The sequence below is a fragment of the Brachyhypopomus gauderio genome, chromosome 13 (genome assembly GCF_052324685.1).
Source record: "Brachyhypopomus gauderio isolate BG-103 chromosome 13, BGAUD_0.2, whole genome shotgun sequence".
Lineage (NCBI taxonomy): Eukaryota > Metazoa > Chordata > Actinopteri > Gymnotiformes > Hypopomidae > Brachyhypopomus > Brachyhypopomus gauderio.
Window position 1 is genome coordinate 5387332 of NC_135223.1, and position 13055 is coordinate 5400386.

Below are 13055 nucleotides of genomic sequence, written 5' to 3' on the forward strand. Positions count from 1 at the left end.
GCAGTTTTTCTGCTCTTCTGTCTTTTCCCTTTTTACTTACTCTCCCCCTCTTTTCTCTCCTGTCCTGTATGGTTCACCTAACCCCAATTGTTTTTATCACTATTGTACTGTATTATACAGAATTGTTTTCTTTTGATCCTTACATGAAAACAAAGTTGTCCTCCAAAGGTGAAAGGGTGGAGGTGGGCCAAAAAAAAAAGTTTGAAAAGCCCATATGAAGCAATTTTCAAGCCTAGGGTCACAAACGTCACACACAACACACGGGGGGGGGGGACTTTTTCAAAAGCCGGTTTTGGTCCGCCCCAGTTTTTACGGTTAAAACCAAATATTTAAATAGCGACGAATCCATGCCCCCCCCCCCCCCCCCCCCCCAAAATTATGTCCGTGTGTGGTGGGCAGGTGCGGGATTAAAACAAACGATTTTTTGGCCGGTGCGGGCGAGAGCGGTACTAAAACAAGCAGGAGCGGGCGGTTGCGGCATTAAAACAAGCGATTTTTTGGCAGGAGCAGGATTAAAAAAGCAATCCCACTTTAAAGATAAGGTGATAAAAAAATAAAACTGGGAAACTGATATATGAGACTATATGGTAATTCTACTATAAATATTACTGATTATACTGCATATTTGCTCTGACTAGCAATATATAAGTATGCCATTAAAAAAATGCAAATAGTAATGCATAAACAAAAATGAAAACAGATTGTAAAGTTCTAAGTTCCGAGTTGCTGATGAACAGTGGCCAGTGGAAATGACTTTTCAATATTGCTATGAGTGAATAATTTAAATTAAATTAATAAAAAAATCTAAAAAGAACCTGTCAGGGCAGGCCCCAGCACTGCCCCGCCCATGACCACCAGAGGGCACTCGCGGTCTACGTCACGTAGACGCAATCAGCGGAGATGACACTCAGGGTCGTCGGTTCGATTCCCAGACCTGAGGCCATGACTGAGGTGCCCTTGAGCAAGGCACCTAAACCAAACTGCTCCCCGAGCGCCGGGCTAGGGCTGCCCACCGCTCTGGGCACGTGCGATCCACAGCCCCCTAGTAATCACTAGTGTGTGTGTGTGTGTTCTAACTGCACAGATGGGTTAAAAGCGGAGGACAAATTTCGATTGCGGTGTAAAAATCACAATTGACAAAATTCGGCACACACATACTGATGGTTGCCCGTATTTCATCTGAAATTATTGTTTTTCTTGCTGTCCCACCCCTTCTTCCTCCTCTTCCCCTTACTCTGCCTCTCTGACTCTGCCTCTGTTTCTATCCATAGTGAAATATCTATCAGGCCTCCTTGTACTGGTTTATAGTGGGTTATTCACATCATTAGCCACATGTGTGATCAATTAAGAGTGACTGTGTTTAAGTTGTGACACTTGTGCTTTATTTGAATTTCACTTTTGCTACCTGTGCTTACCATTGTGCAACCCAAGTGCATTACAGTGCAAAATGTGTTTTAGTTTGTGAAAATACGTTTGTAAATTGTCTTAATAGGTGAAAAGTGCTTAAGAGTCACAACAGGTTGACCCTTTTGTCAGAACAACTAGGTGAAATGTGCTTATGGTTCTGCGAAATTTCAGGAAATGGGTTTAGGACAGTGTTTAGAACTTTTGTTCAGACAACAGAGTTTTGCGTTTTAGCAACTGCCCTGTTTTATAAGAATATTCCAGTGGATATAATAATAATAATAATAATAATAATAACAATAATATAAAAAATAAAAAACCCACCAAAAACAAGGTGCTTGTGATTTGTGAGCAAATAATATATTTTTCTTAATTGCTTTGTAAGTACTTTTCTTCAGATCCATTATGCATTGTGAATTTTGTTGATTTGTTCTTTTTTCACACAAAAAGCCACAAAAAGGGTGAACAAATTTTTTTCAATCACTAAGTGAAAAACAAGTCAGCATGGTTGAGAATCAGGATAGTGCACCCAAATGCAGTATGTGGAAATTGACATGTTTTCTGAATCTAGTAGCACGGAGATTGATGACGATGCTGAGAGTTACCAAAATGATTTACTAAGCTGTTTAATTGACTGGGCTGTGCAGTTCAGCATTCCTCTTGTTGCGTTGGGTGCTTTGTTGTCCATTCTGTGAGTCAATCATCCATCCCTACCGAACGATCCAAGACCACTTACAACATTGAAACACTTGCTGGAGGGTCATTTTATTACTTTGGCATTAAGGCTGGGCGATATGGAGCAAAAATAATATCTCGATATTTTTTAGCTGAATGGCAATATACGATATATATCTCGATATTCTTTCTTCCCAAAAGGTAATAACAAAGAGGCAGTAATAAGTCAAATCTACGTCCCAAATGAGTTGCGCGAAGAAGAGAGGCAGGACAGGGCGGAAGTTGTTAAAAGAGAAACTCAAGTAAATTCACTATTCACAGTGTTGTGCGTGAGTTCAAAAGGACGCGTTCATTGAACACGCTCATTTTTTCGTGAACGTTGAACTGAACGAAACACATTTTTTAATAACTTGAACGTGAATTAGTTCACATTATGTGTCATGAACGGTAGACAACACTGTAAATGAACGTTGGAATTTGTTTCCATTGAAAACTGAGTGACATCTGTTTTCTCTTTTGAAACGCAACAAGAGAACTTTCCTCCCTCTTGTATTCTCGCTTGTGCCGCTTAAATCATGCATCACCAGACAGAAATGGTTTTGACGGTGTGTGCGCAATGCATTGTGGGCAACGTAGTGTCCGCATGAGAATAGTTAACATACTGGCTAGTTAATAACATACTGGCTTCCGCACGACGTTACCCGTGATGAATTGCAGCAGAGCGGGGTAGGCATAGCACGTATAAGAACGTATAGTGATTTCTAGCTTGTACTTGTCACGTCTGGCTCCGCCCCCTTCTAGTCTCGTTGTTTTTATGTTTTCCTTGTTCTTGTTACGACCCTCTGTTTCAGCCGTGTTAGCTCGTCAAGTTTTACAAGTGTGTGTGTGTGTGTATTGCCTATGTCCAGACTATACTTTGAGGGATCATTGTCGTTTCTTTAGCTCCTAGTTGGTGTGTATATGTCCAGACTATACCTTCAGGGATCATTGTCGTTTCTTTATCTCCTAGTTGGTTGGTGTGTATATGTCCAGACTATACCGCTTCTCGGCCTTTTGGCTAAGATCAAAAGACGAGACGGGGATCGACCTTTGAGGCAGAAGCCGTTTTACGGCGGAAGGCTTCAAAGGAAATTTATTTTCTACACTACGAGTGTGTTTATTCTAAAGGTCAACTACAAGGTAAGTCGGTTCCTTTTAACAGTTTTAGAGAGACCTTTTATTGTAGGGTTATCTGAAATCTGTTCTTAAATCATTCTTAGACTTGTTTTTGATCTATTTTACAACCTTTTTTAGTCTGTTTTTAGCTATTTATTAGACTTTTATCAGAGCCACATTGTAAAAGTTAAGCAGAGGCACCACAGCGTGCGTTTTCATTTAAAAATGGGAGGAGAAGAAAGAGAACGAGTTTCACGGCTAGATTTCTCACGAAAGTACATGCAAAAGATTTTGGGGTTTAGCCCAAATGCTTTTAATTGTATCATTGCATTGCCCCAGAACAAGGGGTTTGACGTGAGCTTTTGTTCAGGAGCCCTGCTAAATGATTTTTGGGTAAGATGGGAAAATGCAAAGGAAAAATTTGACTTGTTTGAGATTGAAAAATTAACTGACCACACAAGGAAGGTGGTAATAGTAAGAATGTTTAATGAAACTGTGTGTGCCGAGGATATTTGTGCATGGTTGAGCAGGTTTTGTACTGTGATGGGAGATGCTGTGAAGGTGGTGGACGATGACGGCGTTTGGACCTGTGCCTGGAGGATCCCCATAAAACAATGGGAGCTCAAATCAGGTTATATGGGTTTGAAACACTTGCCACAAACAATTGTCTTGGGTGAAAACAGGGGATATGTTTTCTATCAGGGAATGCCAAAGACGTGTAGACGGTGTGGGGAGATGGGGCATTTTGCTGATGCATGTGACAAATTATTTTGTGGGAAGTGTAGAGAAATTGGGCATACTTTTGAGAAATGTCCCAATGGCAGAATGTGCAACCTCTGTGGAAGCTCAGACCACCTCTACAGGGATTGCCCAGACTCTTTTGCCAACAAGCTTAAGTCCCAAGATGGCCGCCAAGCATGGCAAACAGGGAAACAAAATGGCCGGGGAGAAGGAGCAGGAAGTGGAGGAGGAGCCGGAGGAGGAGCCAGAGGCGGGGCCAAGTGGAGTGAGGAGTAACCCCCAGCCTCCCCAGCAGGGGGCAGATCAAGTGGTAAGTGAGGTAAGAGAGGTAAGTGAGGTGAGTATAGGAAAGGGAGGTACAGGAAATAAAAATAAAGAGGGGGAGGGGGAAGAACAGGCTCAGGGAGGAGATGATGGGGAGGAGGAAGGGGAGAAGGAGGTGGAAACTGTAAATGAAACTATGGAGACAGTGTCAGAAGAGAGCAGTGGAGAAACAAATATTCTGGTTTCTCTCCCAAGTACACAGCCCTCAAAGCGGCCTGCTGAATCCCCTTTATCGGTTTTAAATGAGAAAAAGCACAGAGAGGCGACCCATATGGACGATTCGAGTCGATCATGGTCTGGAGGGTCCTTTTTAGAGATTCACCTGAAATCCTCCACACCACGCACACGACAGGAAGTATCATCAGAGGAGTCGGAAGTAGGAAATGCTGATTTATTCAGACTCTCTAAAGTTTTAGCGATAAAGGAGGAGGACATCTCCCAAGAAATTGGTTGAGGTATTTTAAAGTTTGAATAGAGTGTAAATGTCTGAAATGTGTATGAGGGCAAGCATAGTGGGTGTAATGTTTTTAATTTACCTCTTGCTCATGGAGCTGACCATCTCCACAATCAATGTGAGAAGCGTGCGAGCTCCACTTAGAGCACAGAGTATCCTGTCCTTTTTAAATAATATGAAAGCAGATGTTTTATTACTACAGGAGTGCGCACTCCCTTTTTTGAGCTCATATAGAGATTGGGAGCAGCGATGGGCTGCGGGTCCCTCTCTCTGGAGCGGGTCGCAATACAGCAGGGTAGATGGAGTGGCGATTTTAATAAGAAACCCTAGGATACTAGTGAAGGGCAGCACGGTGGTGAGAGATGGGCGGGCACTTTTAGCCCACTTGACCTTTTTAGGGGTGGATTTTACTGTTTTAAATGTGTATGGTTATAATGATAAACAGGAGAGGGTGGGACTGTGGGAGGATTTGCAGCCCCATTTGTGTGGGAGGGGTCCCCTGATTTTAGGGGGGGATTTTAATTGTGTTTTATCCAGTCGGGATAGAAAGAGGAGAGATAACAGTTTTAAATTAGATATTTCTTCTAATAGATTAAAAGACCTGATAAGTGATCTTAAATTAGTGGACTGTTTTAAGAAACTGCATCCAAGGGAGGAGGGCTTCACCTGGAGTAGTGGTGATGGTACCAGAGCCTCCCGAATAGATTTTTTGTTTACAAGAAAATGCCCGCCCACGGATGCAACATTGGCCCCCATGTTTTTTTCTGATCACCAAATGTTAATGTGCACTGTAAGTTTCCCCACTGATTTGACGATAGGGGGAGGGTTGTGGAGGCTGAACTGCTCCCTGTTGGAGGATGAGCACATACTGGAAGCCTATAGGGAGCAGTATAGCCTCTGGCAAACACTCCAAGACTTATACGACACACGGGCACAATGGTGGGAGATGGTGAAGGGACGGACCCAGACATTTTTTAAGAGAAAAGGGAAGGAAAAGAAAGACAAACAAAATAGACGTATGAAGGGGCTGCAAAAAAGGTTACAAAGGTATTTTAATCTTTTAAATCAGGGTTTTGATTATACAGAAGATGTAAACGAAGTAAAGGAAGAAATGAAGCTTTTAAGTGAGTTAAAGAGTAGGGGTTTTATTGCAAGGTGTAAAGAAAAAGAGATAGAGTTAGGGGAGAAATGCACCAGATATTTTTTTAAGAAAATAGTGGCACGAAGCGAAGGCTTTACTGAGTTGAAGGAAGACGGGTTAATTGCAAAGACAAATGAAGAAATTATAGGGGTGGTGGAGAGTTTTTATACTCAGCTATATGGGGAAAAAGTGACAAACATGGATGTCAGGAGGGAGGTGGTGGGTTTTTTAAATAACACAATACAAGACCCAGGGGTTTTAGAACAAAATTTTACTAGAGAAGACTTAGACAACAGTCTTAAAGGTTTTAAAGTAGGTAAATCCCCAGGGGAAGATGGACTCCCGGTGGAATTTTATAAAACCTTTTGGAATGTTTTAGCAGAAGATATTTTAGTGGTTTTTAATGAATTTTCAAACTTGTCCATTTTACCCAAGAGTTTTAGAGCAGGGACAGTCTCACTTTTATACAAAAAAGGGGATAGGACTGACATCAGAAACTGGCGACCAATCACATTATTAAACTGTGACTGCAAAATTTTTAGCAAGCTTTTAGCTCTTAGGATGTCGACAGTTTTACCTGACGTGATCCACCCGGATCAAGCCTGCGCGGTTCCAGGGCGTCGAATCACGGACAACCTAGTACTGATCCGGGACTCCATCTGTTTTGCGAGAGACAGAAACATTCGATTGTTAGTCTTAAATTTAGATTTCGAAAAAGCCTTTGATCGGGTCTCGCACCAGTACCTCTTTGAGGTGCTGCAAAAAATGGGTTTCCCTGGGAGATTTTTAAAGTGGGTGGGCCTGCTGTATAAAGGCATTACCAGCAGATTCATTGTAAATGGGCACATGTCAAAAGCAGTGAATATATGCTCAGGAGTGCGGCAGGGTTGCCCCTTATCCCCCTTGTTGTTTGTGGCAGGCATTGAACCGCTTGCAGAGATCTTGAGAAGGGACAAATGGATCAAAGGACTGGACCTACCAGGAGGACTGACCGCGACATGCTCTCTTTATATGGACGATGTGACACTTTTGTGTAGGGATGTTTTATCGGCACAGAGAGCGCTAGAGCTGACAGAATGGTACGGTAGAGCCGCAGGCGCCCGTTTAAATAGAAATAAATCAGAAGCACAACTGTTTGGGCCATGGCAAGGGGAACATGTGGATTTAGAGGTGGATTTTAAGGTTACGGGTTTTAAAATTTTAGGAGTACATTTTGACAAGGACGGACTGGGGAAAGATAACTGGACAGACCTGCTAGGGAAAGCAAGGAAAAAATTGGGGTTTTGGGGGTTAAGAAAACTGACCATGGAAGGAAAGATACTAATAATCAAAGCCGTGATTTTACCACTGTTTTTATTGACATGTTCTGTTTTCCCCCCTCCTAGACATTTTTTGCTAGGTCTGGATCGGGCGGTCTTTTATTTCTTGTGGGGGTCGAAATGAGAGAGGTAGTGAAGAAAAGTAAAGAGAAGGGAGGAAAAGGCCTCCCGGATCCTCACCTGTTCCTAGGCAGCCAATTCATCTGGCTCCATGTGAAGTATGCACTGCTGACTGAATGGAGAAAAAACAAAGCGGCGGCAACGTCAAGGTTTTGGATAGGGTCTTACCTGAGGAGCCTAGGCCTGCTTGCCTTGGACCTAAAGACCCCAGTAGCTTTTAAAATGTCACAAACACATGTTTTTATTCAAAAGTTTTTAAGGAAATATAACATAGAGCAATCGGGTGAGAAGGTGTTGACTAATGCAAAGGAAATTGTGGGTTGTGTGCAGGAACGAGAGGAGGTGAGCCGGATTCCAGGGCTCACACAGCGGGAGGCTCAGAGGGTGTGGCGGAACGCAGCACACCCATCCCTGCCCAACAGAAATAAAGACCTGTCGTGGCTCGCAGCCCATGAGGTTCTCCCAGTCCGGGCGGTCATGCACTCCCGGGGTATGGCGACAACAGCAACGTGCCCGCGGCCTGGGTGTGGCGAGCCTGAGACCGTGCGGCACGCACTCTGGGAGTGCAGGGTGGCGAGGGACCTGTGGGCCACTGTCGGCCCCCTGAAATGCCCAAGCCTGCCAGCAGGGGAGGTCCACGCACGAGACTATCGGTTAGCGATAAGCTGGGTGGGTCAGGGTGTAGACACGTTACCAGCCAAGGAATTTGAAACACTCTGGCTCACCCATAACAGTGTGAAAAGTGCCTCATGGACCTCCCGCAACCTGCTGGTAGGGAAGCGAGTGACGGTGCCCCTGCACGCTATGCAAGCGCTGGTAACATCGTCGCTGCAGGGTGCACCGGGCGAGTCTATTTGGAGGAGGGGGCCGAGGCTCCACGCAGGGGGGTCCCCGTCACCCCCAGCCGGGGCCCCTGCCGACGCCCCTGGAGGGAACAGTTTGCCTGATCAGGGACAGCAGGCTAGGGGAGGACCTCCGCTGGGTGCAAGGGGTGGGGTGCGTGCACCGGGCTTTGTGACACCCGGGCCTCCCCCCTCTGTCTCCTCGTCAATTAGTGCGGCTCAGAGAGGGGATTTGATGAACAGAGACCTACCCACACGTTGATTGCTGGTTTTATGTTGTATTGTGCCTTGCATGTAATGTTTTTGTATTCATTGATGGTTTTTACTGAACCCAAAGGACCAGACCTTTTCCATGTATTGTGTACGTCCTGGAGGAAACAAAAAGACAAAGACAATTTTAAACCTTGTATTTTAAATGGTTTTTATTCATGTACAAACTTATTTATTTATTCAGTCATTTATTTATTTATTTATTTATTCATGCATGTACATACCAGTTTATGGTGATATATAAAATGTCTTAAAGAAATGCATACATAAATACTGAATGTAATGAAAATGTTTTACGTATGTGACATAATAAACACACTTTGAACCAAAAATGTCCAGACTATACCTTCAGGGATCATTGTCGTTTCTTTATCTCCTAGTTGGTGTGTATATATAGCCTATGTCCAGACTATACCTTCGGGGATCATTGTCGTTTCTTTATTTCCTAGTTGGGTGTGCACTCACGCCTTATCTGTGATTCGTGGTTTTGATTAGCTTCGTGTTTGTGTATGGTTAAAGTCTCTGTTCCATTTTCAGGTTCGTAGTGTTTTAGGTTTTCAGCTCATGTTTGGTCTCCGTGTTCTCTAACGTGATATTGTGCCTGGCAATACATGTATGTTCTGTTAGACTTCATGTTCATGTATGGCCGTTACTTGCTTCCCGTGTGTTTGTTCATTTCAGTGTATGTAACAATTAGTTGTAGCCTACTCTTGTTTGGTCTAGTTTTGTACCCTTGTCATTTCCGCTGCCTTTTAGTGTATTAAGCGTTAGTTCTCTATTCATCATGCCACGTCATTCGCGGTCCACTCGCGTGTCGTCTGCAAATGTAAGATGTGAAATAAAATCTAATGAGATTGTACTATCTACTTCGCATTTGTGTCCGCCCCTTGATTGCACAACAGCCAAATCGTGAAAAAAGTATTTGAATATCTCACGAAAAAAAGTAAAATGAACTGAACTTTGAACTAGTTCATAATTAAAATTGTGAACTGTTCATGAAATACTTCCACACTACTGAAGTAGCTCCTCGTTTAGGAACTAAATCATTCACAGTGTGAGCACTGCTGCTCTCTCCGCTGTTGGCCATGTTTATTTTGCGCGCTGCACGCACAACCTGCATCCTTGCGTCATAATGTCGCGATATAGCGAAATCCTATCGAATAAAGAAATGTACCGGTATTTTTGTGAACGATATTATATCGCCCACCCCTATTTGGCATTGTAAATTTTCTTGAGAGAAGACTTCAGAAATTGGCATCTGTAGTTTCAGAAGGACAGATTTTCAAACTGCAGTTGAATGTTGATGGCCTCCCTATATTTGAGTTACTCCCTTCAGTTTTGGCCAATTCTTGGAATTTTGCAGGACTATATGAAAAATCCAGTAATTATAGCACTTTTCTGGTGCAATTCAAAACCCTAATTATTAGTGGAGTATCTATAGCATTTAGTCTGTGAGCTGAAAAGATTGTCTGAGGGATTTGTTCTTAATGGCAATATGTTCATGACTGAGTACAGTAATATGTACTGGCACCAGCCAGGGCCTTTATTAAGGGCATAAAATCACACAGGATATTACGGTTGTGATAAATTTTCACAAAGAGGAGTGTATATAAGTCGTCACATGAAATTCCCTGAGACTAATGATTCTTTCAAGCTGTCTGCCAATCCATAACATCACCTTCAGTATTCACATTTCACAGAAATTTATATAGGAATGGTTACAAGTTGCTTGCTGAAAGAATAAGATGGAAAACAGAGCTTCGGCAATTTTCAATGTATACAGGCCCAGTGGTTGTGAGAGACATACTGTCTTCTGAGATCTATCAGAATTTCATGCTGCTCTCAGTACATCTTGAAAATGAAATGTGAACTGTGCCTTATTTGACAATTGGGAATTTACCCCCCAATCGAAATTTGTCCTCCGTATTTACCCATCTGTGCAATTCGAACACACACAAACACTCACTAGTGATTTCTAGGGGGCTGTGGTGCACACATGCCCAGAGCGGTGAGCAGCCCAGCTCGGTGCCCGGGGAGCAGTAGGGGTTAAGTGCCTTGCTCAAGGGCACCTCAGTCATGGCCTCAGGCCTGGGAATCGAACCCACGACCCTCCGGTCACAAGACCAGTTCCTTACCACAGGACCATGACTGCCCCTCAATCTTAGCAAGTCCCCAGTGCTGCTGAATACTAAATGACTTTGCTAATTCTCTGTTGATGTCCTATGTTGGCCATTTTGGTCAACTGTATGGTCCTGGGTTTTTATGCTACAATATACATGGATTAACTCAGTGGTTCCCAAAGTGGGGGGCGCGCCCCCTAGGTGGGGCGCGGAGCTTGGAAGTAAAACGTGCACATGTGTCAATATTAGGGATGCACCGATTCCGATATTAATATCTGAAACAATTCTAGATCGGGTATCGGTAACAATGTGACCGATCCATAAAAACAGATCTATTCAGTCTAATTCTATGCTTGTATTGCTTGCTTTTCTGAGTTAGTTCAACCTTAAATATCCACTCTGTCCCGGATAGGAGTGAACCTGGACAGTTAACAGGCGAGTGAAACACGAAGCACACAGAGGAGAGGTCAATCACTGACTCGTACTCGCGCTGGTGCTATTACACTTAGTCCGTTTATTTGCTGGTTGACCACATTAAACCTGGGCTCCAGCACTACTTGACTGTTCATACATGAACTGGTGAGTTGTCCAAAGCTCATTTAATGCGTTACTTACAGAAATGAAATAAAGATAAAATAAAGAGCAGTGGTCTGAGTCAACAATATTCCACACGTGCACTCAACTCGCTTCCTTAAAGAGACAGTACACATCAGACCCTCCAGAAAGTTGCGATGTTGCGATTTGCAACTTCAACGCAACTTCAAGCAAACCCCGCGAATTCAGGGCGGTGTTGCAACTTCAGCCAATCACCGCAACTTTCCCGCAAATTTGACCAATCACTGATGTTGTCTTGATGTGACGTCGACAAACTCCCGCCTTACCTCCGTATATACGTTCAAGAGGAGCAGACTGAAAGCAGCATGAGCGACGAAAATAACGGCAAAAAGATCGGGAAAAGCAGTATCCCGGTACACTACATGAAAACGGGGATAACCTGTCCAGATCCGACCCGCGAATTGATTATCTATGGCCCCCTGGATGATATTTAATTACTATTAGAACCGGCTCGCAGGCCACAGCCGCCCGATGGTGTTTTGCACCCACAAACACTACATTCCCCACAATGCAACGGTAGCCCGCGAAGTCACTGCAGCGCACGCAAGCGGCGAGGGTCTGAGATAAAGTTTATAAGTTTAAACTTTGAACTGAGATAAAGTTTAAAGTCAGAGATAAAATTTATTTATCTCTGATCCATATCTATGAGTTACTAGTTCGCTCTGGCGCCAACCACTGGCGATCGATGTCGATATAATACTTAATTTGTGTCCATTTTACAGGCCGCCCGGTAACAACTTACGTTCGCCCCCCCCCCCCCAAAAAAAAGGTTCAAATCTCACTTCAAGCGATCTTGAAAAGTTGGCAACCCTGAATAAATAGGTAAATAGATAATTAAAATGGACTACTAAATAGAGGAAACCATACAACATTTACTCCCTATTGTAATGTACTCACAAAAAAGCAAAAACACACCGCAACTTCCATCGCAATTTTTTTGAAAAACACCCGCAACATCAAACATTTTAGCCCGCAACAATCACAAAAAAGGCCCGCGAAATCCTGGGGGGACTGACACATATTTCTGGCCGTTACATGCTTTGTGCTCTGCGTGATGTCTGCGCTTGCAAACTAGCCGCATATGAATTGCTGTTTCTCTTATTTCATCTCCTTATTTATTTTAAATTATATTTAGAATTCTTGAACCGTTTAAAAAGTTTCAGGTTCTTTGGTATTATTTATTTTACATTCAATGTTATATTCATAATTGCACTGACTGAACAAATGCAAGTTGTGTTGTTTTTACATGTTTTTGTGTGTGTTTAAGTGTGCTATACTGGTGCAGAGTTTTCAATAAACTTGTAATTCAGTATGTCTGTGTTAAAAAAAAATGTTTTAAGTCGATTCAGCACAGTTTTACTCTATCGGTCGATACTAAGCCTCAGATATCTGAATCGGTATCGGAAGTGAAAAACGTGAATCGGTGCATCCCTAGTCAATATGGGGGATGGGGGGGGCGCAAAAATATTTTCATCTACTAAAGGGGGGCACGGCAGAAAAAGTTTGGGAACCACTGGATTAACTCATCTAATTGATGATGTCAAGCTCCATGGACATTTAGATTGTATATCTGGATTTCCATTTGAGAATTGTTTGAGGAAACTAAAAAAACGACCTCACGGTCCGTTGTCTCAAGTGATTCACAGACTTGCAGAGCTTGATGGGAGTGATTTAAGTACTGATCTCTGCATACAACCTAGAAGAACTTTAAGAGGGCCACACTTTAATGAACCTGTAGCTTTATGCTTTGAGCAGTCAGTTCAAGGAGTTGGAATTGGAGGGACTGGTTATCAAGACTTCTGAAGGGAATGACTGTTTTGCAATTAACAAGAAATTTGTAGTAGTTCAAAATGCACTTTTGTTTAAAGTGTAAAA

General features: G+C 43.0%; 1 protein-coding gene across 2 annotated transcripts in view; it reads left to right on the forward strand.

Annotated features, from left to right (window-relative positions):
• The window catches only part of LOC143473533 (uncharacterized), a 43081-nt gene extending 33748 nt beyond the window's left edge, over positions 1-9333 (forward strand). Inside the window, exons 3-4 of one of the 2 annotated variants that reach the window (XM_076970570.1) lie at positions 3089-4294; positions 7280-9333. In XM_076970570.1, the coding sequence (XP_076826685.1) occupies positions 3923-4294; positions 7280-8437 (1530 nt within the window). In that variant the 5' untranslated portion in view covers positions 3089-3922 and the 3' untranslated portion in view covers positions 8438-9333. Of the gene's footprint in view, positions 1-1794; positions 4295-7279 lie in introns of those variants that run through there. The other variant, XM_076970571.1, reaches the window with a different exon arrangement.
• The last annotated feature ends 3722 nt before the right edge of the window (positions 9334-13055 follow it).